Source organism: Rana temporaria, chromosome 1, assembly GCF_905171775.1.
Source record: "Rana temporaria chromosome 1, aRanTem1.1, whole genome shotgun sequence".
Lineage (NCBI taxonomy): Eukaryota > Metazoa > Chordata > Amphibia > Anura > Ranidae > Rana > Rana temporaria.
Window position 1 is genome coordinate 388,103,117 of NC_053489.1, and position 27,743 is coordinate 388,130,859.

A 27,743-nucleotide genomic window follows, 5' to 3' on the forward strand; every position below is an offset into this window, starting at 1 on the left:
TGCACTGCCCCCTTGGCAAAACTGAGAACTGCCCGTGTCATGGATTGTTCTTAATCATCATCTGGGAAGACCAGGTGATGTCAATCTCAAAGGTTTTAAATGCCCAGACTGATCTGACCTTGCCCCAACAATCAGCACCATGGGTTCTTCTAAGCAGTAGTCTAGAAAACTGAAAATAGTTGACGCTCACAAAGCTGGAGAAAGCTATAAGAAGATAGCAAAGCGTTTTCAGATGTCAATATCCTCTGTTCGGAATGTAATTAAGAAATGGCAGTCATCAGGAACAGTGGAAGTTAAAGCAAGATCTGGAAGACCAAGAAAAATATCAGACAGAACAGCTCGCAGGATTGTGAGAAAAGCAATTCAAAACCCACGTTTGACTGCACGATCCTTCCAGAAAGATCTGGCAGACACTGGAGTTGTGGTACACTATTCTAGGGCCGAAACTAATCGATTATGAAATTAATCGATTATTATTTTCATAATCGATTAATCGGCCAGTAACATAATGGGGTTAAAAAAACTAAAATTAGCCCTGTATAGTACAAAAAAGCAAATCGCTACTGTAAATATTACTTTCACTGTCCCACAGTAAAAAATGAACCCCCCTTACAGTAGCGATTATTTGCCTTTTTTTTGTACTTATTTTTGTTTTTTTAACCCCATTATGTTACTAAACATCTCAGGCCTGGGTCACACCTCTTTTTTTTTTTTGGTGCTTTTTGCAGAAACACTACAGTTCAGTTACATGTTTTACTATGGGACACGTTCACATCCATGATTTTTTCAGCTGCTGCTTATTTGGGAAGGGCAAGGACTTTTTAACGCAAAACGGTGCTATTTTGTTGTTTTTTGGTTCAATATACTTCAATGGAGAAGCTGCAGAAAAGCATGTAGTGTCTTTTTGCTACAATTTGTGTTTTGTAATTTGCCCAAAAAATTGGCCCAAAATTTTTTAAAAATGCTTTTTCTTTTTTTAAGGCCAATATCCGATTAAGGCTGGGTTCACACTACGGTTTTCCCGTCCGTCAGCCGCATACGATTTATATGAAAAAACGTATGCGGCTGAAACGGACGGGAACGTATGGAACCGCACATATGTACGTTTTCCATTGACATTAATGTTAAAGGAAAACGTATGCGGTTGCCATACTGTTTTAAAAACGACCGCAAAACCGTGGTTGAACACGGTTTTGCGTACGTTTAAAAAACGTTTTGCCAGCAAATCGTACGCACCCGGATGCATCTGGGTGCATACGATTTGCAATGCATTCTCTATCTATACGTTTTCCCGTCCGGGCCCGTACGTTTTCAATACTGAAATCGTATGCGGCTGACGGACGGGAAAACCGTAGTGTGAACCCAGCCTAATCGAAACAATATTCGGCCAACTAATCGATTATGAAAATAATCGTTGGTTGCAGCCCTACACTATTCCACTATAAAGAGATACTTGTACAAATATGGTCTTCGTGGAAGAGTCATCAGAAGAAAACCTCTTCTACGTCCTCACCACAAAAATCAGCGTTTGAACTTTGCAAATGAACATATGGACAAGCCTGATGCATTTTGGAAACAAGTTCTGTGGACCGATGAGGTTAAAATAGAACTTTTTTGGCCGGAATGAGCAAAGGTACGTTTGGAGAAGAAAGGGCACAGAATTTAATGAAAAGAACCTCTGTCCAACTGTTAAGCATGGGGGTGGAGCAATCATGCGTTGGGGTTGTATTGCAGCCAGTGGCACAGGGAACATTTCACGAGTAGAAGAAAAAATGGATTCAATAAAATTTCAGCAAATTTTGGATGGTAACTTGATGCCATCTGTGAAAAAGCTGAAGTTAAAGAGAGCATGGCTTCTACAAATGGATAATGATCCTAAACACACCTCAAAATCCACGGGGGATTACATCAAGAGGCGTAAACTAAAGGTTTTGCCATGGCCTTCACAATCTCCTGACCTCAACATAATTGAAAATCTATGGATAGACATTAGAAGAGCAGTGCGTGACAGACAGCTCAAAGAACTGGAAGACTTTTGTAAGGAAGAATGGGCAAAGATACCTCAAACAAGAATTGAAAGACTCTTGGCTGGCTACAAAAAGCGTTTACAAGCTGTGATACTTGCCAAAGGGGGCAGTACAAGATATTAACTCTGCAGGGTGCCCAAACTTTTGCAGACGCCATTTTTTTTTGTTTTCTGTAATTTTGAAAGTGTAAATGATGGAAATAAAATCTAACTTTTGACATATTATAAGAATGTCTAATCTGTAATTTGATGCCTTTTGGAGATATTTCCATCTTTCCTTGGCTTCGTTTTGCACATTAATACACATTTTTACCTGGGGTGCCCAAACTTTCGATCCCCACTGTACAATCAATGGTTCTAATAAAGCTTTCTTTCACTCCAATGTCTGTGTCTTCTAGAAACCTCTTCACAATCTCTCCAGTGTTTTTTTTTTTTATTTACATACTAAAATTCACCAGGGGAAATTACTGTGCAGTCTAGCACTAGATTGGGGAAAGTGAGCACTGGTTTAGGCTAGGTTCACACTGCTGCGAATTCAAAATTGCGGTAAAATCGCGATTTTACGGCTGCGGTTTTGCCACGATTTAGGAGACATCTGTGCAGGGTTCAATGTAAATCGCGGCCCGAAATCGCAAAAAGTAGTACAGGAACTACTTTTTGAAATCGCAGATGCGGCCTCGCACCGATTAGGACGGTGCCATTGCCGACAATTGCCGCCGATTTGAGATGTGATTTGACATGTAAAATCGCATCTCAAATCGTACCCAGTGTGAAGCTGGGCTAAGGACTAATAAAAAAAAAAAAAAAAAGAAGAAGAAGATGTAAAATAAACTGGTTACCAAAAAGCTGCTCTGGAACAAAAATGCATTTTCTTAAAAAAAATTAAAAAAAAATAAAAAAAGTGTCGCACTTACCTGTAAAATCCCTTTCTTTAAGTAAATCATGGGACAGGATATAGGCTAATATCAGGTTATCGGGCTAATATTCATTACCTGCTGGGATGTCCCAGAGCAATAGCCTTGAGGGGGAGGAGACACCCTGCCAAACAGTAGCCATCAGTTTTTATAAGGCAGAACACTGCGGCCGAAAGCCGAATCCTCGGCTGCTCGAACATCCACTTGATAACATTTTGTGAACTATGCACTGAAGACCAGGTAGCAGCCTTACACATCTGAGCCACAGATACCTGATGGTGAAAAGCCCAGGAGGTTCCTACACCCCTGGTTGAATGAGCTCTCACCCCAGCTTGACAGCAAGTCTAATGGAATTTCCTTGATGGGTTCAAACGGTTGTTTCTATAAATACGGAAAACACCAAGTTCAAGTCCCAAAAACACATAGGTGACCTAATAGGGTTCGGAAGCAAGCAAGTTGCCCCCTACATAAAGGTTCGGATCATTGAATGGGAGGCTAAAGGCCTTTGAAAGAATACTGATAGGACCAAAAATTGACCTCCGATTGTACTCAGTCAATTTGATTTCTACAGCTGACTGTAGAAAAAAAAAAAAAAAAGAAGAATTCTCCCAATCACGTATTTCCGAGGATGCCATTTTTTGGCTTCACACCAAGCACTACAAGTCTTCCAGAACTTATCATAGATCTTCCTAGTGACAGTTTTTCTAGCATTTACTAGGGTAGACACTACTGGTCCCGAGATGCCACGGTCCTTCAACTCCCTGGTTTTAATAGCCATGCCATCAAATTTAGAGACTGTAAATTGGGGTCCCTGGGACATATAGGACCCCGAGATAGTAGATCGGGGTGCTGTGGAAGCGCCCATTGTTAGTTTTACAATCGACGGAAACCAGGGCCTTTTGGACCAGGCTGGTTCTACCAGAATGACTGGAACTCCCGCTTTCCGAATCCTGCGCAAGAAATGTGGAAGGAGACGGATCGGAGGGAAAGGCATAAAACCAGGGGGTATTGGCTCCATGCAACCATCAGAGCATCTGCTCTGATTGCCAGAGGATCCCTTGTTTTGGACAAAAACTGCTGTAAACGTGTTGAACCTGGATGCCAGTAGGTCGACCTCTGGCCATCCTCAACATTGGTAAATTCCCCCAAGCAGATCGGCTGAGATAATCTGCCTTCCAGTTCTCTATTCCCGGGATATGGACTGCCAATATAATTGGCACATGTCCCTCTGCCTAGGCTAGTATGTGGTTCACCCCTTTCAGAGCTGAACGACTCCTGGTACCGCCTTGGTGGTTAATATAGGCCACTGCAGTAGCATTGTCGGAACTGAAGCCCGATTGGGTAATCCTGAAGCTCCATCGTCCAGGACCATAGGGCCAAACGTACTGCCCGTAATGCCAGGATGTTGATGGGCAGGATCTGTTCTGTTGACCATTTTCCTTGAGCTGCGAGTCCCTCTAGGGTCACTCCCCAGCCTGAGAGACTGGCATTTGTAGTCCGTACTATCCAAGTTACCGGGAGGAAGATCTTTCCCTTTGAATGTTCTGATCCTGTAACCACCAGCGTAGGCTTAAGCGTGTCCAAGGAGATAAAAACATTGGATAATCCAGGGATTTTTCTCTCCTGCTCCAAGCCAACAAGAAAACTTATTGTAGCGATCTGGGATGGAACTGGGCATAGGCCATCGACTCGAATGAGGCTACCATCCTCCCTAGAAGACTCAGACAGAGTCAAATAGAGAGTTGTCTGGTTGCCTTTTCTGTCGCACCTGAGTCCTCAGGGCACAGATCCTTGCAGGTGGCAAGAATACTCTTGCCTGGACTGTATCTAGGATCAGACCTAGACACTTTAGACTTTGAGCTGGTCTCAAGTTGGACTTTTCTGTATTTATGATCCAGCCTTCCTAAGTTGGCCTGAAGCAATACGTTTCTTTTTGGAGGATCCGAAGGAATGTTGGATCTTAAAAACCTCTGAGGGGGAACCCCCCACAACTCCAACTGCAGGTTATAGTTGGTGACCCACTAGTCCTAAACTATTGTTCTCCAAATGTCTGCAAAGTACAGCAGCCTTCTCCCCACCTGATGGAGTGAGGGCATCTCCTCAAAAGGAGGGCTTGGTACTGGGTTTAGAAGAGTTTTGGACCCAGGGTTTTTTCTGGCCCTGCCTTTGGCTCTAGCGCTCTCTGTTGACAAAACCACCCTGGTGCTGAGACATTTGAGGGAGCAGCCCTGAGGTTTTAAACGAGGGACGTTTGGTGCTTTTCTTCACAGGAAGTAGAAAACTCTTCCGGATATATTTGTCCAAATGATCACCAAATAAACGTTCCCCAAGAAAGGGGAAACCTGCCAGTAACTTCTTACAAGGAAGCTCGGCTGACCAGTTCTTAAGCCACAAAAGTCTGCGCATATGTACAGACATGAGAGCAAAACTAGAAACCTGCTGTATTGAGTCCTTCCTTTAAAGGCATCAACAGCAAAACACAGTGCTCGAGGAATATCTGCCTTATTTTCAGGCTGATCATCCTTCTAGGTAGGCCTGTCAGGCCGTTAAATACATACAGGCTTCATCCATCATGGCGGGTTCCTGTCATTTGAGTTCCTTCAAGGACTGGGTACCCTTTTCATGTTTAGGGTCCACTCCCTTGGATCTGTACAGCACCCTGCAAGAAAGTCTTTGCGCGTTAGTGTCCAGGATTCCACTTTGCAGGGTCCAGCCTCCCGAGGCAGCTTACAGGCAGGATCTTGAGTCTTCTTTGCGAGGCTCGGATACCATTTATCCAAGCTATAAAGCCTGTGTCAAATGGATATGATCAGTCAACCCTTGATTAATTTAAGAACAGTTTGTGGGACTAGAGACCTGGAGCTCAGTAAGCTCAAACAAACGTGCCATCCACCTTGTGAACGCTCGGCGCGTTCCCGGCATCCTTTTCTCCACGTTGTCCTGGCATTGATAGCAGCGCAGCCATTGGCTGCCGCTGCTGTCATTCAGATCAAATGATGCGTCTATGGACGCCGAGTGTATGACTCAGGAGCGCGCTCGCAAGGTAACCCCCTCAGGAGAGATCTTCTCCAAGGGAATCGCCTAAGGCAGGGAAGGGCCGCGAGAGCCGCCGAGGGACCCCAGAAGAGGATGTTCGGGGCCACTCTGTGCAAAACAAGCTGCACAGTGGAGGCAAGTATGACATGTTATTTATAAAAAAATAAATAAAAAAAAAATAAAAAAAAAATAAAAGAACCTTTAGTATCCCTTTAAGACAAAAAAAATATATATCCTGAAGAAGAACGAAGGATTATCCTGGAAGGGAACTCTGCAATACAGAAAGTAACAAGTTGATGCTCCATAGAGTTTAACAGATGTTAGTGACACCTTGTACAAAGGCACACATCAAGGAATGCAAAGCAATAGGTTTCTGAAAGAGGACCACCGAGGCCGAAATCTGACCCTTGAATGTATCCAAAGTCAGTCCCAGATTGCAACTTTTTATACATTCACATTAGTCCCTGCCCTGAAGAAACTACCAATCTAAGGTCCCCAACTCACATTCATACATACACATACTAGGACCAATTTGGACAGCAGCCTATAAACCTACCAGCATGTCTTTTTGGTATGAGAGAAATGAACCTCAGACTGAAGGCCAGATGCAAACCACTCACACCATACTTGCAAAGATGAAATCATCCAACTTCACACCAAGGAAAATAAGTTTACAAGTATTATGGTAAAACTTTCTTGAATTCACCTTCTAAGACTTCAATAAGAATAACAGAATCAGACACTCCCATTTGTCTCTCAAAACTCCGGCTTCAACAGCTATGACGTTAAAGACAGAGTGTTAAAAAAAAAAACAGATGGAAGATTTGACCTTGCAACAGGCAGTTGACACGACCCAGAAAGCTCAAATGTCATCTGTCAACTTGGTTACCAAGCAAGAAAAGCAATTTCCCCGGGACAGGATGTTAAAACAAAAAAATTGCTTTTACACAAAAGCGAATAAACTAACGGCAGGCAGTCATAGATTAGGATAAATTGGCCCCATGGTGTCACCACAGCATCTACTGCAAATGCACAAGAAACCCTGGTCTTGGGGACAAACCTGTCGATCTTTGCATTTAACCTGGACATCAAAGGATCAACATCCAGGGGGAACCTGATAGTTGGCAGAGCTCCTCAGAAACTTCTCCAGACACAGTTGCTGATGCCTGAGAATATCTGTCTACTTGAAAATGTATGCATGCCACTGCAGTGGCATTGTCTGAATGAGAAATTACCAGAGGGCCCTACACACCGACCAATGTAGTAGGGCAAGGCCAACTGCCCAATTCAAGATGGGCAACAAACTATTCTGAGGTGATCAAGAGCCCTGGACCAAGAGACTGTCCAGAACATCAACGCAGCAGGCTGCCATGTCACCCGGGCACTCCCAGGTAGGGAGAAATTAGCCCCCCCCCGCCATGTTCAACCTCCATGAAGAAATCCACCAATCCAGAGACAGTCTCCTGCTGTGGGAGTAATGGCATTGGGGAATCCCCCTTTCCCATGCCTTCAAAACATGCTGTTTGAGAAACCTGGAATGGAACTGGGCATGGACACTGCCATCTTACAAAGTCCTCATTCATCAAGGAAGTTGATTGGAACCTTGAGCAAGTGCACCCGAGATGTCAAAATTGAGCAATGATATCGTGGGTGGGCGAGACCTGGCAGCTATCAAAATGCCAGCCAATTACTGGCTTGCTTAAGGGGGCGGGGCCACATACACGTAGCAGGCGATGTATATCGGTCGACCTCTAACTGGTAGTCCCACATAAAATGCACTTGTTCTGCTGTGACTTGTATTCCCATTAAAGGGACGTTCTGCAACTTTTATTCCCACAGAGAACCTGCACTGCTGGCATACAAAAAAATCCAGGGGGGTTGGTGCCAGTGAGCTCTGCTTAACGTGTGATGTCATCAGGACGCTACTGCCAAGCACTCACCACCACCAGGTCCTTCTGGCTAGCTAAACTAATATTAATGTGATAAAAACAAGAGTGTGCAGGCTACGTGAACGAAAATGAAACAGAATAAAATGGTTTGAGAAGAAGCCAATAAAAACACATAGAAATCACTTTCTATGTGTATTTATGCAGCTTATTCTTCTTTAGCCACTTGACTGTCAGGCATTTTCTGCCTCTTTTGTATATATGTGAAAATCATTTATTTTTTGGGCTAGAAAATTACATGGAACACCCAAAACAAAAAAAGGGATTTTTAATACAGCTTACCTGTAAAATCCTTTTCTTGGAGTACATCACGGGACACAGAGCGGCATATTCATTACTAGTGGGTTATATGGAGTACCTTCAGGTGATGGACACTGGCAATCTCAAACAGGAAGTGCCCCTCCCTATATAACCCCCTCCCATAGGAGGAGTACCTCAGTTTTGTAGCAAGCAGTATGCCTCCCAAAATGGTCCCCATAAGAGGGGTGGGAGCTCTGTGTCCCGTGATGTACTCCAAGAAAAGGATTTTACAGGTAAGCTGTATTAAAAATCCCTTTTTCTTTATCGTACATCACGGGACACAGAGCGGCATATTCATTACTAGTGGGATGTCCCAAAGCAATGCTTACAATGAGGGGAGGGAGACATCTTCCCAAGACAAAAGGATTTAATTTAGAGATATACTCAAATCATAATAAATCCAACTTAGTTGAGAAAAATAAATTTAAATTTTAAATTTTACTCAAAAGGGAGCCCCCGGAGTCCGAGGGTCTCAAACTGCAGCCCGCAGCACTGCCTGCCCAAAGGCTGCATCAGTATTCCTTCTTACGTCCAACTGGTAGAACCTTGTAAACGTGTGGACAGAAGACCAGGTTGCCGCCTTGCAAACTTGAGCCATAGAGATCTGGTGGTGTGCTGTCCAGGAGGCGCCCATGGCCTTAGTAGAATGAGCCTTTAATGATAACGGAGGAGGCAACCCCTTCAAGCCGTAGGCCTGAGTGATTAACTGTTTAATCCACCTCGAGATGGTGGATTTTGCAGTTGCCTGCCCCTTCTTGGGCCCATCCGGTAAAATGAACAACACATCTGTTTTCCGGATCTTCTCTGTAGCTTTAAGATAGGCCTTCATGGCCCTGACAATATCCAAGGTATGCAGCAACCCTTCCTTTCTGGAAGTAGGTTTAGGAAAGAAGGATGGTAATACCAAATCCTGGTTTAGATGAAAACTGGATATAACCTTTGGTAGGAAGGAAGGATGAGGGCGGAGAACGACCTTGTCCTTATGTAAAATAAGATATGGTTCCTTACAGGATAAGGCTGCCAGTTCCGATACTCTTCTGGCGGAAACTATGGCGACCAAAAATACTAACTTCCTTGTCAGTAAAACCAAAGGAATTTCAGCCAACGGCTCAAAAGGTTGTTTCTGTAAACTTGACAGAACAAGATTTAAATCCCACGGACAAAGCGGGGATTTAACTGGAGGATTAATACGTAAGACCCCTTGAATGAAGGTCTTAACCAGCGAGTGGGTGGCCAGCGGCCGCTGAAACCATACTGACAAAGCTGAAATCTGTCCTTTGATTGTGCTTAATGCCAGTCCTCTACCCACTCCTAGCTGGAGAAAACGTAATACTCTATCGATGGTAAACTTACGAGAAAACCATAACTTGGACTCACACCAGCCTACATAGGCCTTCCAGACCCTGTAATAAATCACCCTAGAGACCGGTTTCCTGGCTCTGATTAGGGTAGAGATTACTTTCTGAGACAGACCTCTACCCCTGAGAATCAGGGATTCAGCTTCCAGGCCGTCAAATTTAGATGCCGTAAGGCAGGGTGGAGGATCGGACCTTGCGATAGCAGTACTGGCCGTAGAGGAAGAGTCCAAGGGTCTCCCACTACCATCCTTAGGATTAGTGAATACCATGCCCTTCTGGGCCATGCTGGAGCTACCAGGAAGACTGGTATGTGCTCCACCCTGATCCTGCGCAGCAGGCGGGGTAGTAACTGGAGCGGGGAAAATGCATAAAGAAGTTTGAACTGATGCCAAGGGCAAACTAACGCATCGGTTCCGCAGGCCCTGGGATCCCTTGTGCGGGACATGAACCTGTCTAGCTTCTTGTTCAGTCTTGATGCCATGATATCCACGTCCGGCACTCCCCATTTCTGGCAGAGTGTCTGAAAGACCTGTGGATGCAGAGACCACTCCCCCGGCAACAGAGTCTGGCGACTTAAGAAGTCCGCCTGTAGGTTGTCGACTCCAGGAATGAATATAGCCGATATGCAGGGCACATGGGCTTCTGCCCACAAGAAAATCAAGCTCACTTCTTTCTGAGCGGCTTGACTCTTGGTTCCCCCTTGGTGATTTATATATATATGCCACCGCCGTGGCATTGTCCGATTGTATTTTCACCGGGAACCCTTGTAGTTTGGACGTCCAAGCCCTGAGGGCTAGTCGAGCAGCTCTGAGCTCCAAGATATTGATGGGCAACTGCTTCTCTGCCGCTGCCCAAGAGCCCTGGCGAGTGCAACCATCCAAAATTGCTCCCCAGCCCATTAGGCTGGCGTCTGTGGTTACTATCTTCCAGGTCACAGGACTGAAAGTCTTTCCCTTCAGGAGATTCTGAGGGTTTAACCACCGCTTTAGACTTTGCCGCACTCTTGGTGAGAGTGGCCAAGGAATTTCTAAGGCCTGATGCCTCTTGCTCCAGGCTGACAGGATGGCTGCCTGCAGGATGCGAGTGTGGCTCTGAGCGTACGGAACCGCCTCGAATGTGGCCACCATCTTGCCTAGTAGCCGCATACATAGGCGAACGGTTGGCCTTCTCTTGCTTAGAACCATTTGTATTAGCTCTTTGATGGCCTTTAATAGGGGTAGAAACACCCTCTGTTCTTCTGTATCCAATCTCATGCCGAGATAATCCAGCTGCCTTGTGGGCAGGAATGCTGACTTGTCTCGATTTAGGACCCAGCCGAACCTCTCGAGGTACTGAACCGTGAGGGCCACTGCTCTTTCCAGGCCAGGAGACGAATGGTCTACGACCAAGAGGTCGTCCAGGTAAGCCAGGACCGTGACCCCCTGGATCCTTAGATTGGCTAGGATTGGGGCTAGGACCTTCGTGAATACCCGGGGGGCCGTAGCCAACCCGAAGGGGAGCGCCACAAATTGGAAATGACGCTGAGCCACCGAGAAGCATAGAAATACTTGATGTGGCTGAAAAATTGGCACATGAAGGTAAGCATCCTTTATGTCTATGGACGCCATGAAGTCGTCCTTTTGGAGCACGGCGACAGCTGACCGAATAGTTTCCATCCGGAATGAGCGGACCTTTAGATACGCATTTACTCCCTTTAAGTCCAAAATTGGCCTGACATCGCCGTTGGGCTTTGGGATGATAAACAGGTTGGAGTAGAACCCCAATCCCTGTTCCCGGACTGGTACTTCTACTATCACTTTCTGGCATGGCAGATGATTCAATGCCGCCATCAATGCGGCTCCTTTCACAGGGTCGCCTGGTACTCGACTCCTGGTAATGAGGAGGAGGGAATTTTAGAAATTCTAGCTTGTAGCCCGTGGTCACGGAAGACCGTACCCAGCAGTCGGGAATGGTGGCCTCCCAAACCTCTGCAAAGAGACGCAGCCCTCCCCCCACCATCGTGGGTGGTGGCGCCCCTTCATAGGGCCGACTTGGGGCTGGCTTCGCAGGCTTGTGGTACCACTGCTTCTTGCCACCAGTGGCTTGGCCCTGCGGCTTATTGTTAATGCCTGATCTTGCAGGAGGCCGTCGATACTGTTTGGTATTAGAGGGCCCCTGCACCGGGGAGGGCTGGCGCCTAAATGCGGGCCCTCAGGCCTTCTTCTTGACTGGCAAGAGAGTGCTTTTGCCGCTTGATATAGTCTGAATATATCTATCCAAGTCTTCTCTGAAGAGACGTCCTCCATGGAAGGGAACCCTACCAGGAGTTTTTTGCACGGGGGCTCAGCCTCCCAATTCTTCAACCATAAGAGCCTTCTCATATGGATTAGAAATAAGGATAAACGTGACGCCTGCTGGATGGAGTCCTTGATAGCATCCACCGTAAAGCGTATAGCCCTGGGTATATCCAAAATTCCTCTGCCTGCTGGGCAGGGATAAGTTTAAGCATTTGCTTAGTCTTATCTGATAATGCTTGGGCCACTCCAATAGCAGCCACAGCGGGCTGAACTATCGCCCCTGCTGAAGTAAAGGAGGCCTTAAGTAATGTTTCCAAGCGTTTATCAACCGGATCCTTAAACACCTGCAAGTTTTCTACAGGACAAGCTAAAGATCTGTTCACACATGAGATGGCTGCGTCCACAGTAGGGACAGCCCATCTCTTTGAAAACTCTTCCTCTAAGGGTTACCTGTCTGGCTTAGCCCAGTCCTGAAAAATCAGGTCCTTTAACAAAGGATGTACCGGGAATACCAAATTGGCTTGGGGCGCTTTCAGGGAGCCCAATGAGGATACCGCGGAGGCCAGAGGCTGAGGCACAGGCATCTTAAAAGCCAACCGCACCATATCCGTTAGGGACTGAACCCACAGTCTTTCTGCGTGAGAAGCTGAAAAAGGTTCCTCTATTGTAGAATCCTCAGAACCTAAATGGTCAAGGTGATCCTCCAATTCGTCAGTCGGAGAGGATATCCTCCTCCAGAGACTCAGACCTGGGAGACGGGGATCTAACCCGCTTCTTCCCTGCCAAAGATGCCGTAATTAGATCGGCCATCCTCCTTTCCAATCCACCCAAGGTGGAGGCTAACATCTCTTCCGTTACATAGGAAGGAGCTGGTTGAGTAGGGCCAGCCATAGCACCTAGCAACCCTGATGGCTCACCTAGGACAGCAACTTCCGGGCATTCCGGAGTAGTAGGGCCACTAGATTTTGGATATCCTCAGAGCCCGATGGAGAACCTTTTGGCTTTTTAACCGTTTTAGCGTTCTTAGCGCTACCTGCACCCTTAGGAGCCATAATATACAAATTCTGAGGCACTCCGCTAGTATACAACTGACTGTAATAGCTGGAGAAAATCATATAATCAAATAAATGTGAAACAATAGGATAGGGTAATGTTAGAGGGACTCCAAACCTCCCATAACCTATAAAAAGGGAAAATCAATACTGAGCCCCAAGGGCTTCAACCAGAAAAAATCTTTATCTGGTATTGACCCCCTAATGCTGGGCTAGGTGAGCACCCTAAGTGCTCAAAGGTGCTGCTTAGTACACAGGCTTGAATGCAAACTTTTAAGCCAGAGGCTCCTTAGTAAGGTGTACTTCCCACAACTGCCACCGGGTGTCACTGTGCCAGAAAGCTCTGTCAAACCCTCCTATGCTGTAGCCAGCATCGCTGCTCCGTGTCCCCTCACAGCCTTTACAGACTGAACAGCCCTCCAGGATTTATCCTCCCTGTGTGTAACACACAGGGGGGAGGAGCCGCCCGGCGTCAACCGCCCCCTCCCCGCGGCGTCGCCGCGCGCGCATGCGCGCAAGCGCGCGCACAGATAAGTAAAAGCGTGCGCACGCGCGCGCGTCAAACGCCGCTAGGGGAAGCAGGAAGCCATGTGGAGAGGAGACACCAGGACCCTAGACGCTGGAGCAGCAGACACAGGTAAAAGGGAAGCTTTAAACTGCCCTCCTTGTGACAGAAGCAGCAGCAGCCTACTAGCCCAGCCAGGGGAACTATACCTGGGTGTTTTGAGCCATCCCGTTTGAAAACTTTGTGGTTCTCCTTTGCCCATGCACAGAGGCATAAATAGGCTGCCCAAGAATCCCCTGTAGGAAGCCTACTGACAAACCAAGTTCCGTAGGCCCCCTGCTTACCTTTCCACGCCGCAGGGTATTGCTCTGCAAGAGGCCCAATCTTCACCCTTCACCGTGGGTATGGTCATAGACCTTCAGGGACTGGGGTCTTAAAAGAACACCACAACCTGGACCTATACAGCACCACTGGCAACAGGTATTCTCTAGGTTAGAAACCAGACCTGGAACCCAGGGTCCAGCCCTCCAAGGAGAGGCATTATAGGCAAAACCCCATCCACGAATTGGGGCCCGGGTACCGTCCACTTTGGCTATGAAGCACCTTGGACAGATCCGGTCAGCTGGCCCTGGTCCCAAGGACTACTACAGGCACAGCCTCAACGTGCACCAACACCTAAGACACTGGCGAAAAAACTGAGGTACTCCTCCTATGGGAGGGGGTTATATAGGGAGGGGCACTTCCTGTTTGAGATTGCCAGTGTCCATCACCTGAAGGTACTCCATATAACCCACTAGTAATGAATATGCCGCTCTGTGTCCCGTGATGTACGATAAAGAAATGTATATATTACACATACATAGATATATTTAACCAAGATGCCCTAGAGAATTGCTGGGTTTTGCAATTTATGTCAAACCGTATTTGCACAGTGGTTTTTCAAATGCAATTTTTGGGGCACAAATGCACTTAATTTTTATTGCCAAGCACAATACATAACTCTGCGTGTTAGAGTGCGCAGAACTCCACTTTATTACAATACATAACTTATTTTTTTTGAAACCCAACATGTCACTTTAAAATTGCACACGCCCACGTAGCAACAAACCACGTAAATTTTACTATCCATAGGCAACGCTTTAAAAGTCCCCTCCCGCTGCTTGTAATAGCAATGGAGTGGCTAGTTAGCCGCTCCAGTTGCCAACACAAGAGGGCCGACCATCGGCTCTAAAACAACCGGCACTACAACCACTTGAAGTCAATTGGCAGTAAGTGGTTAAATGAGCAGGTACACTGCCCGGCAATGCACAATGGCAGCTGAAGGCATTTAATGTGTCTCCACGTCAATTCCAGCAAGCTTAACAAAAATGGCAACCACCTTCATTTATAAATAGTCTTTAAAGCAAGGTGCACATGGAAAGACTTTGAAAACAAAACAGATGATTTCAGTTGTACATTTCCAAATGCATGCATAATGGAGGCTACAAATGTTACCTCTCTAAAAACCCTCTTTTCAATCAAAATGGTTTGTTTTTACTTGCTCACTGGCAACTTTTATTTTTTTTTTGTACTGTGAAAAGCCCTTCCACGTGCACCCTACTTTAAAACCTAGTTAAAACATAAGGTGGTTGCCATTTTAGTTATTGGATATGCATTGCCTGTGGGTGACTGAGTAATTACACAGGCACTGTGTACAGAGTGGAATGGCAGAGAAGGAGCCACACAAAAATATATAACAAAGCCCAGGGGTGGGTAAGTGCTATGCCATACTGGGAAAGAGCAGAGATATATGTGGTACACATGTCCTGAAGGTGCAAATGAGTACAAGTAGTCTCCAAGTAGACTAGGCTCACGCATGTGAGGGATATGTTCTGCGTATATGGCAGCCCATTAATTTCAATGGGCTGCCCTACATGCAGAAATGAAGGAAAGATCCTGACTCACAGAACTGCATCACCATTTGGTGTCACACAATGTGGACGTTTTGCTGATGCATGGGGATGCCATTAAGAATAGTAAAGAGCAGCGCTTTTCAGACACAACAATGTGAACCGAACTGTGCTTCTGACAGCAAACAAGATGGTACTCTTCTGCAAATATATATATATATACACACACACACACACATACATACACACACGGCTTGCATCTTATTTCTGGACCAACTTCCAAGCTTGCCATTTATATATTCATAAGCCACTGGAACAGATGTATGCTTACCCATGCACTCCTCCTCTGTTCATCTGTCCTGAGGAACCTGGCATACCACGGCCACCTTTCAAAGAAGGCAAGACTTTATTATTTTGTATGGTAAGTTTATGCTTTATGCAAAGTCATATATATATCTATCACACACACAACCCTGTGCCAGTAAACAGTTGCTACAGAGGAGAGAAGAGAGCGATGGATAACTGCTGGGAAATCTGGGAGTGTTGAAGTTATTCAAAGGCTTTCATCGCAGCTGTTGTCGGTGCTCCATCCTCCCCCCCTGCAGCCACTTCTGACTGACAGGGGAGTCAGATCATGGGACAGGGCCAGGTAAGAATAGACAAATGTGTGTTTGTTGTTTTTTTAAACAGGTTAGTCAGCATAGGTAGCAGGATAAAGGAGCAGACCTTTTCAGGTACAATTTTATTCAATTTTAAAGAAATAACATTAAAGCATTCAATCTGCCCACGCAGGGGCTTGGTATGGCAACAAATCAGTATAACGCCTTATGCAGTGCTAAACAAAAAGTGGCCAATTTCAAAGAGTATGAACAACTGAAAGACAAGATCCAGATGGATATTAATCTCAAGCCATGGCAAGTTAATTCCCCGATAATGGTGTGAACATTTTTAAAGACTAGTTTGTGTAAGGCCTGGTTCACACCTATGCATTTAGTGCATTTTTCAGTTTTGCAGAAACACTACAGTCCATTTACCATGGTTTATTCTGGGTCATGTTCACATCTGTGCATTTTATGGAAAGGGCCACAGACTTTTTGGTTTCAGAGACTTCAATGGATCAAAAACGTGTATTGAAAAACACAAAATGCACCTGGAATATGCAAACTGCATATGTGTGAACCAGGCCTTCGATCAGTATTTCCCAACCTCACCAGTGCCGTGACCCCTTGATAAAACTTCCCAAGTTGTGGGGACCCCTAACAGTAAAATTATTTTCGTAGCGTGGGTTGTCAGCACCCAAGGCAAGACAAGTAATTTGAACCCTTAAGTCCCTTCCACTCGTACAATATTAAAACCCTTAAGATTCATTTTAGGATGTACCCCTCTTTCTCTTGGTTCTCCTTTCTATCCCTTTTATCTCTCCATCCTAATTTTTTTTCTCCTATCCCTCTCTTTAGCCGTCTTTTATGCTTTCTCTTTTTCTTTCCCTCCCTTTTTATTTGTTTCTCCCCCTTCCACGTATTCTCAATTTTTATTCCTTCTCTTACTCCTTGGTGGGGGGAATGGGGGGAGTGGCAGTGCTGGGGGGAGTTCTGATAGGCCAACTTTGGTGCTCTGATTAAAATCATCTGCTGATCCGAGAACTGTAGTGGGGACTTTTAATGGCAACTATAATCACAAGTAGTGTTACTCACTGTGTGTCTGACTTTGGGGTGTCTCACAACAGTGACACCTATGCCAAAATCAGGAGATGGGTTCTCCTCCAGCCCCTCCCACTTCACATTCCTCACCAGTCAGCTGACCTCTAGTCTCTGCCCCCCAACCATGATGTGAACTGAATGGGCAGCTGCAAAGAGACTGAGTGGGCGGCCACAGGCTCCAGGAACAGCCCAGGATTTGGTGACCCCTGGCAAATTGTCATTTGACCACCGAGGGGGTCCCGACCCCCAGGTTGAGAACCACTGCCTTAGAGGATTTTTATCTTAGGACCAGAGGCTGGCTTGGCTTTCAATTATCTACAAAAACCTATCCCATCTAATATCAGGGTCACTTTTTCAACACAATCTACTTTACCTGGTCTTGATCTATCAGATTCCACCTTGCGACCATGTTCGCCCCAATCACGTCCATCCCTAACAAAAAAAAAGCACTTTACATATTAGAAGTATTTATATAGCAACAACCATTTTCAACAGTACTTTTTCATTCTGTACATAATGCAATGATTGTGAATAAAATACAGGTTTGAGATTCACAATCAAGAGGCAGAAAACCCAACACCCAGGGAGAAGACATGGGCCAGTGAGGAATCTAACCACCGCATTGCTGGAAGGTTGAGGGCGAGTATATTTCAGAGTTTAGATACATTTAAAGTAGTCTTAAACAAAAAAAAATTGAATATATTGCAGCTATGATGTGGTGGCTGCATTAGTTATTTGGCAGTTTTTCCATTTCACTTGTGATCCAGCCAGCTTCAGAACTTCACGTCGTAGGGTGTCTACATTCTGGATGGAGTAGTATACCTTATAAACGCATTATTTATTTAGACTGAGAAAATGTACTTGAAGAAAAAAAAAAAAAAAGTAATTTCGAAACTGATGGCAGCAACATGTCTCCCAAAAGTTGGGACATGGCCATGTTTACCATGGTGTAGCGCCTCCTCTTAACATTCTGTAAACATTTGAGAACTGAGATGAGTTGCTGGAGATTGGAGTGTGGAATGTGGTCTCATTCTTGTGCAATATAGGATTCGAACTACAGACAGGCCAGTTGAGCACCCAGACTAATACAAAACTATGCTGTTGTCATAGATGCAGTTTAGCATTGTCTCGCTGAAACCTGCAAGGCTTTCCCTGAAGAAAAGAAAAAAAAAAAAAAAGGTCATCTGGATGAGAGCATATTCTGCTCCAAAACCTGGATATCTTTCAGCATTCATAGTCCCTTTCCAGATGTGAAGGCTGCCCGGTCCTTATGCACCCCCATACCATCAGAGGCAGGCTTTTTAACTTGTCACATAACGGCCAAGAATGTTCCTCTCCTCTTTAGTCTGGAGGACGAGGTGCCCATGGTTGCCAAAATAAATGTCAAGTCTTGATTTGTCTGACCCCAGAACTTTGCAACTGACCATTTTAAAATGAGCAAAGAAGACGGTGGCGTTTCTGCATCATGTTTCAAGAAATAGCTCCTTTGCACCATAGAGCTTTACCTTACATAAACTATGTTCACACACGCAGCGATTTTTGGAAGAATTTCCAAACGCATGCAGTGATGTCGAAGGATCATGCCAGTTTTTAAGGGAGTGCTGTCTTAGGGCCCAAAGATCACGGTATCCATTATTGCTTTTTGGCCTTGTCTGTTGCAAACAGATTTCTCTAGATTCTCAGAATCTTTTGTTCATAATATGGACTGTAGATGAGAATATATTTAAAGTCTTTGCAATTTTACATTAAAAAGAGAAGTATGTTCCCCCCAGCCATAACTTACCTAGGTGGATGCAGCATCGGACCGATAATACATCTGTCCTTCACCTCTTCACCGAGCCATCGACCATCACCAATGCCTCAGTTCTCACAGATCCCCAAGCAAAGAGCTGCTGCCTGTCAGCAGCTCCCCTGAGCTGTGGATGGGTGGGGAGCGGGTGGCTCAGCGCCTCGCTGAGACGATTAGCACTCCAGGTACATGGCGGATCCAGACTTCTGAAGTCGTGATGATGCGGTGCCTGGACTGATCCTGGGGATGTCAGCAGAAAGCGGACTTCAAACCGCTGAAGTCTGCTGAAAACTGGTCACAGGAGTGCAAAACGAATTGCACTATGACCCTTAGGAGAAGCCGAGCCCAATGAGATTGTTCAACAATTTTTAGATGCAGCTTTTCAGACTGGCGAACCTCTGCCGATCTTTACATGAGAAACGGACTCTATACAATTCACTTTTTCTGCCCAGTTCACAGACTTCTTGCCAATTAACCTAGTTGCAAAAAAGGTTCTTCCAGCTCTTCCTTGCTCATACCAACTACTTTGCCAGCGGTTTTCAGCCCAGTCTCCATTTAAGATGTGTTGCAGCCATCAATTTAAAAATAACCTGACTTATGTTAAAATTGTATATTTTCTCAGTTTAAAAATTTGATATGTTGTCCATTGTGAATATAGGTTTATGAGATTTGCAAATAGGATTTTTGCACTCACCGTAAAATCCTTTTCTGAGTTCATGGACTGACACAGCCTTAATCTTGACAAAGTGGGTATTAGCCTTCCTTTAGGAGCGAACAGGCAGAATGTGTTATCAAAGCTGAAAAGCCCCGCCCAGGGGGTGGTCCTACTGGCTATATCCCCTCAGCCTGCACTCAGCAGCTCAATTAGCCAAAAGCAGTACAAACTTAAAATGGAGGGGTGGGTGCTGTGTCCGTCCATGAATTCAGAGAAAGGGATTTTACGGCGAGTACAAAAATTCTATTTCTCTTTCGTTCAGCCTTAATCTTGACAAAGTGGGACGTCCCAAAGCAGTGTCAAAACAGCATAAAATTAAACTTCACCCCAAAACAAAAAACAGAGCTCCTCAACTGAGGAGTTGCAACTCTAAACAGCAGCCTGCAAAACTTGGCGGCCAAAAGAAGCATCCGAAGATGCACTCACATCAACTTTGTAAAGTTTAGTAAAGTTTGAACGTACAACCAGGTCGCCGCCTTACACACCTGGGAAACAGATGCTTGATGTCGGAAAACCAAGAGGCACCTATTGCCCTGGTCGAATGCGCCTTGACAGGAAAGGGGGGCGCCTGACCCTCTATGGCGCAAGCCTGAATCATGACGTCGTAACCACCTCGAGATGGTGTCCATTGAGACCGCTAGGCCCTTCTTGGGACCAGCCACTGAAAACAAAACAGTGAGTCTGACCTTCAGAACGGAGCAGTAGCCGATAAGTATACTCTCAGAGCTCGGACAACATCCAAGGAACGCAATGTCGCCTCTTTAGCATGCGACGACACAAAGGATGGAAGTACAATGTCCTCGTTGAGATGAAACGAACTTAGGTAGAAAAGAAGGCTGTGGACGCTGCACCACCTTATCCTTGTGGAAGATCAGATAAGGAGCCTTGCATGACAAGGCTGCCAGCTCAGAAAACACTGACGTACCAGCCACCCAAAAGGACCACCTTCTGAGAAGCGTCAACAAGGGAATTTCCCTAATGTCCTTAAACAGTGGTTTCTGAAGCACCGAGAGGCCATGTCGTTAAGGCCAGTGACTAAGCAGCATGGCGTATAGGACCTTGCAACAGCAGGTCCTCTCGTAGAGGTAGACGCCAAGGGACGTCTGCTATTTAAGCCCCACGGAGGTAGTGGAGGGCGGACCAGAGGAGACACATGTCACTAGGCGCACTAGGTCAGCGTACCAAGGATGCCAAGGCCACTCCAGAGCAATTAAGATCATTAGCATCCCCTCTGCGAAGCAGATGAGGAAGGAGCCTTAGAGGAAAGGAAGGCATAGATTAGCCGGTATCGTCTCCACGGTGCCACCAACGCATCTTTCGCCTCTGCCCGTGGGTCTCTTGACCTGGCCACAATCCTCAAAACCTTCCGATTGATTTGAGACGCCATGAGTTCTACATCTGGTGTGCCCCATCTTTGGCAAAGGAGCTGAAACACATCCGGGTGCAGAGACTATTCTCCTTGGTCCAGCATCTGGTAGTCCGTCCGCCAGTTTTCCACGCCCAGAATGTATACGGCCGTCAGGGCCGGTACGCTCCTTTCTGCCCACCTTAGGATGTAAGCGACCTCCGACGCTGCAGCCAAGCTTCTTGTTCCTCCCCGATGGAGGACTTATGCCACTGCCATGGCGTTGTCCGACTGGATCCTGACTGGACGCCCCTGTAGCCTCTAAAACCAAGTGGAGAGGCACAGCCTGATCGCCGAAAGTTCCAGGACATTAATCGGCAAGTGGGATTCCTCTGGAGAACAGCGACCTTGGGTCGACTGAACCCCCAGACTCCAAACGGTAAGGCTGGCGTCCGTCGTGATCACCATCCAGTGAAAGGGACGCAATGATTTCCCGGCCAGAAGTGCCGGTGATGTCAGCCACCAAACTAGGGAGGTCCTAAACAGGTGACTCACCCGATTTTGATAATCCAGGGAAGATGGGCACTTGTCCCATCTGGACAGAATTTCCTTCTGTAACACTTGCATGTGAGATTGAGCATATGGTACCGCCTGGGAGGCCACCATGAGGCCTAGGACTCGCATGCAAAAGCGGAGCGACGACCATCTTTGGGATGTCAACTGCCGCACCGCAGCCCGAAGGGTCTGCAACTTCTCCACAGGGAGAAAAACTTGCCTCTGAGGAGTCTAGAATCAACCCCAGATACACTAGGCGTTGAGTCGGTACCATTACTGACTTCTGAGTGTTCAGCACCCAACCAAAGTGTCGGAGGGTTTGACAGGTTATAGACACGCTCACCTCCAAGGCTGAGCTTGAAGTGGCTCTCAGAAGAAGATCATTCAAGTAGCCCACGATAGAGATGCCACGTTGTCTTAGTAGGGCCAAAATTGGGGCAAGCACCTTGGTAAACACCCTTGGTGCAGATGCCAGACCAAAAGGGAGAGCCACAAATTGATAGTGGTCGTTCCCGACCGCAAAACGTAGACATCTGATGCCCGGTGCATATGGGAACATGCAAAAAGGCGTCCTTGATGTCCAAGGATGCCAGAAAGTCCCCCGGCTGGAGGGCAGTGATGACAGAGCAAACCGATTCCATCCGGAATCTTTGTACCTTCACAAAGCAATTGAGGTCCAGGATTGGACGAACGCCCTCCTCCTTTGGTACTATGAACAGATTAGAGTAAAACCCCTGAAACCGTTCCTGTACTGGGACAGGGATAACCAACCCGCGTTTCAGCAGGTCTTGAACTGCCCCAAGTAGGGCTTCCCGACGAGTCGCCAGTAGTTGGAGAGGAAAGACTTGGTTAGACTTACCGGTGACGGTATTTCTAAGAGCCTTTCAGGACAACCTTGGAGAGAGCGCAGCTCCGCCTCATTAGGAAACACATGCTAATCTTTAAAAGCCCTCTTCCACCATGGCCTCAGTTATTGTGGTCCGACTCTCTGGAAGACAAAGCACAGAAACCACAACACCATGATAGATTTTATAACTTATTACTTTAACATTTAAGGAGGGAAATAGCGGTTGTCCTGAAAGGCTCTTAGAAATACTGTCACCGGTAAGTCTACCCAAGTCTTTCTCCACTGGCCTTTCAGGACAACCTTGGAGAGGATAAACAAGTAACTTACCCTAGGGTGGGACTACAGCTTGCAGAACCTTTCTGCCAAAGGCTTGGTCTGCGGCAGACAATAGGTCCAACCTGTAGTGCCTTAGGAACGTTGAGTAGTTGCTCCAGGTGGCGGCCTTGCAGATCTGCTCAGGTGTAGCACCAGCCCTTTCGGCCCAGGAGACTGCAGTTGACCTTGTTGAATGTGCCACAATACCTGAGGGAGGCACAACCTCTTTTGGCTTTATAGGCTTCTGTAATTGCAAGTTTAAGCCATCTGGCCAACGTACTTTTTGGACGCTTTTTCCCCCTTACGGGACCTGAGAAAGTTACAAAGAGAGCATTTGACTTTCTAAATTCTCTGGTGACTGAAAGAAACTGTAATAGACACCTTTTCACGTCTAGAGAATGGAATGCTTCTTCTCCAGCATTAAAAGGGTTTAAAGAAAAAGTGGGTAAAACTATTTCCTGTAACCGATGAAATTTTGATGACACTTTTGGAAGAAATGTAGGATCCGTCTGAAGGATCACTCGGTCTGAATTTTTTTTTAGAAAAGGTTCGGTAATGGCCAGAGCTTGGAGCTCACTGATTCGTCTTGCTGACGTAATGGCCACCAAAAAAACTGTTTTGAGAATTACGTTTTTCAAAGAAGTATTCTCCAACGGCTCGAACGGAGCTCCCATTAAACCTTGTAGCACAACAGATAAGTCCCAACTGGGAAAACTTTTGAGGGTCACTGGTCTATTTCGAGCTAGTGCCCTAAAAAAAAACCTGGAAATTAATGGTTCTCTGGACAGAGATTTTTTTCCAAATAAACAGAAAGAGTACCTGTGTTTTTAAGGTACTGGCTGCAAGTCCTTTTCGATTCCTTCATGGAGAAATTCTAGTACTGAAACCACACTCTTGGTTTGAAAAACTTTGGAAGAACACCATGAATTATATTTCTTCCATACTTTTAGATAAATGGATCTGGTTACCTCCTTCCTACTAGACAGTAGAGTTTTTACAACCTTGTCAGACAAGTCTTTGTTTTTTAAAATGTCTTCCTCAGAAACCAAGCGCTTAGATGTAACCTGTCTGTTAATGGATGACACACAGATGCCTGTGTTAAAAGGTCTTTCCTGGAAGGTAACTTCCACGGAGGTTTTGCGGACAGGTTCAGTATGGTTGCAAACCAAGGCCTTTTTGGCCAAAAGGGAGTAATCAGAATTAGGTTTGTTTTCTCTTCTCTGAATTTCATTAGGACCAACGGGATCAAGGGAAATGGGGGGGAAAGGCGTAGCACAGATGGTAATCCCAAGGATGAGCTAGAGCATCTATGCCCATCGCCTGGTCTTCTCTGTGGAGAGAAAAGAAGTCGTGGACCTTCAAGTTTTGCTGACTGGCAAAAAGGTCTATTTGAGGATGCCCCCATTCCTTGGAGATCATGTTTAAAACCTCCCGATTTAGACTCCATTCCGCTTCTACTACTTTCCTTCTGCTCAGGTCTGCCAACAGATTTTGGGATCCCTTTAGGTGAATTGTTGACAGAGAGGCTACATTTTGCTCCGCCCAGGACAGTAACTGATTGGCTAGTTCCATCAATCCCTGGCTCCTGTTCCCGCCTTGTTTGGTGACATAGGCTACTGCTGTTGTGTTGTCTGACAAAATTTGAACATGACGACCCTTCAGCATCTGTTGAAAAGACAGGAGACCCATGAAAATGGCCTTTAGTTCTCGCCAATTTGATGACCTCAATGTACCTTATTGATTTGTTCAGGATCTTTAAGTTGAAAATTAGGCGAAATTTGCCTGAAGGCTTTTTCACTAAGAATATGTGGGAGTAAAACCCTCTTCCTTCCTGATGTTTTGGGACTTGGACAATAACTTCCTGTTGGATCAGATCCTTTAAAAGGTTCATCATTGCGGAAGCTTTTTCCTGATCCCTTGGTAGGGCTGTCACATAAAACCTGCAAGGAGGGCACTCTGAAAACTCCAGGTTGTATCCTTGTGCAACAATATTTTTCACAAAGGGACTTTTGGTCAGTAGACTCCACTGAGAAAAGAAATCGGACAATCTTCCCCCCACAGGAGTCAGACTGTTACTTGTCTTTTGAGGACTGATCTTGGGGGGACTTAAAGAGGATTCCTCCTCTTCCCCTACCTCTGAGGAAACCAGCGCTTTTTGTTCTCTTTTTTGGAGGTTTGTGGAAAAGAACGAAAATTCTTTTTAATAGGTTGTTTTTTCTTAGCCGGGAAAGCCTTTTTGTCGGCTGTTCTATCCAGAACTTTTTCAAGATCAGGCCCAAACAGTAAATCCCCTGAAAAGGGTAACCCGCAGAGTTTGATTTTAGAGGTTGTATGCCCTGTCCAGGTCTTAAGCCATACTGCACGCCTGGCTGAATTCACCAGAGCAGAAGATCTAGCTGACAACTTAATTGATTCAGCTGATGCATCAGCCATGTACTTAATTGATTTTAAAATCAAGGGAAAAGATTCCAAAATATCCTTCCTTGGTGTACCAGCTTCTACATGGTTTATCAATTTTTCCACCCAACACTCCAAGTTTCTTGCCACCACTGTGGAAGCCATTGCGGGTTTTAGACTGAGAGAAGTAGAATCCCAAGCCTTTAACAGGGAGCCCGCCCTTTTATCCATTGCGTCTTTTAGTACCCCCATGTCTTCGAACGCAAGATCCGTGCGTCGAGACACCTGGGAAAAAGCTGCATCTACTTTTGTATTTTTATTCCAGACTTCAGAGTCCTTCTCTTCAAAGGGGAATCTTTGAAGAGAAGGAGCACCCCCCCACACTTAGGGGGGCCTGGGATGGCCCCTGCACACCCAGCAGACACAAAATCAAAGGTAAGCTTACCCCTCCAACCTTGGTAAGAGCCCACCAAACTGATTTTTCTCCACTCGCCTTTCAGGACAACCTTGGAGAGAGCGCAGCCAGGGGTGCTGCACCCCTGGTCCACAAGCATGCACTTCCACCTTGGCGGAGGAAACACAATAACTGAGGCCATGGTGGAAGAGGAGGGCTTTTAAAGATTAGCATGCGTTTCCTAATGAAGAGGCGGAGCTGCGCTCTCTCCAAGGTTGTCCTGAAAGGCGAGTGGAGAAAAATCAGTTTGGTGGGCAAGATAGGAATTCTATCTTGTACCCTGAAGAAACTACTTCCCAAACCCACTGGTCAGAGATCTGTGATGTCCACCGTGTTGCGAGAGAAGTGGGGGGGGGGGGGGATCACTGGACCCTGTGACAGCAGGTGGTGATGTAGTGGAAGCACCCAAGGCCTTCCTACCGCCATCTTTATGACCTTGGCGCACCAGGACCTCATGAGCCAATATGGGGCCACTAGGAGTACTGGTATTCCTTCCTTGATCCTGCACAGTAATCTCTATAAAAGAGGGATCGGGGCGGGGGGAGCATAGATCAGTGAAAACCGATTCCAAGGAATTGTCAGAGCATCCGTTCGGTAGGCCAGCCGATCTCTCGTCCTGGACAAAAAGTTGTCAAACTTCCTGTTGAGCCTGGAAGCTAGCAGGTCTACATCTGGGATCCACCATCTCTGGCATATTGCCTGAAAGACATCGGGGTGGAGAGACCACTCTCCCGTTGCCATTCGCCAGTTGCCATTCGCCATTTGCCAGTTTTCTACCCCTGGAATGAAGATTGCAGAAGGACAAGGAACATGTTTTTCTGCCCATGTCAAAATTCGATTCACCTCCTGAGCATCCCGACTCCGGGTGCCTCCTGGGTGATTGATATAAGCTACTGCAGTAGCATTGTCGGATTGAATCCGCACAGGGTGGCCCTGTAACCTGTGTGTCCAGGTTCTGAGGGCTAAGTATACTGCCCGAATCGCCAATATGTTGATGGGCAGGCACTCTTCGGTCTTGGCCCAGGTACCCTGGGCTGAAGCTTCTTCCAATACTGCTCCCCAGCCACCTTCCAGGTGACTGGGAGAAAGGACCTTCCTTTCCTCAAGCTTACGGTCTTTAACCACCAACTGAAGCTTTGGCACCTGTGGAGAAAGGCGCATGGGTAAATCCAGAGCTTGGCTTCCAGGCAGCTAGAATACTGCCTTGCAGAAGTCTTGAATGAAACTGGGCGTAATGAAACAGCCTTGAAGGAGACCACCATCGTCCCTAATGGTCTCATGCAAATTCTCATAGAAACTTGATCTTTGGCTCTGGCAAGAATACCCTTCTTTGGGCTGTGTTGTGTATATAATCATGCCAAAATACTCTACCCTTCTTAGTGCTTAGAGAGCTTTTTACATGGGGCTTCCACTGACCAATGCCTGACCAATGCCTTTAGCCAAAGAATTCTGCGCATATGCACCAGCTGGAGCACAAGGCGAGATGCTTGTTGAATTGAATCCTTAATGGCATCCACTGTGAAACATGAGGCCCTAGGCATATTCTCCCAAAATGTTATCTGCTCTGAGGCAGGTCTTTCAGGCCCTGCTTCACTTGATCCTTTAAGACCTGACACATACCAACTGCGGCCACAGCAGGTTATGTTACTGCGCCCGCCAGGAGAAAGGAAGACTTTAGTAAAGATTCCAACTTTTTCTCAGAAGGATCTTTAAATACCTGGGCATTGTCCACCTGACAGGTAAAGCTTTTATAAAACACAATAGCCGCATCCACTGAAGGCAGATTCCACTTCTTGGTAAACTTCTCCTCCATGGGATAAAGAACATCAAACTTCCTAGGAGGAGAGAAACGCTCATCTGGATGCTTCCAGTCTGCGTAAATCAGATTCTCCAATAAAGGATGAATCGGAAAGGAACATGCAACCTGCAGGGATTTTAATGAACCCAGGGAGGAGACAGGTGACTCAGTTAACCCCGAAGAAGGCAACTTAAATGCAGAGCGTACCATTATAATATTGCACCTGCAATTTAAGAACCTGGGAAGCAGGAAAAGGTTCTTCTGAAATCCCAGATCCATCCGACTCATGCCAAGTGGATGTCCTTTGGAAATGCTCAATAACCAACCACATAGAGACCTTATGTGCCCGTAAGCCGCTGTGTCACCGATCAGGGGAGAACTGCAGGCTTGAGAAGCTTTATGTGCACTTCCTGTTTGTCTGAGTGCTGTGGAAAGACGAGCGTGCGCACGCGACCCGCCCCTTACTCTTGGCTGTGCCCCATGGGCACAACCTAGGGGAGAGTGGCGGCAACCTGAGAGGATGCCT

At 46.2% G+C, this 27,743-nt stretch overlaps 1 protein-coding gene across 3 annotated transcripts in view; it reads right to left on the reverse strand.

Annotated features, from left to right (window-relative positions):
* The window catches only part of LOC120911959 (scaffold attachment factor B2-like), a 137,024-nt gene that overhangs the window by 10,849 nt on the left and 98,432 nt on the right, over positions 1–27,743 (reverse strand). For all 3 annotated transcript variants that reach the window (XM_040322568.1, XM_040322567.1, XM_040322566.1), the window contains 2 exons: positions 17,376–17,434; positions 15,634–15,688 (listed from right to left, as the gene is read on the reverse strand). In XM_040322568.1, coding sequence (XP_040178502.1) covers positions 15,634–15,688; positions 17,376–17,434 — 114 coding nt within the window. The remainder of the gene's footprint in view (positions 1–15,633; positions 15,689–17,375; positions 17,435–27,743) is intronic.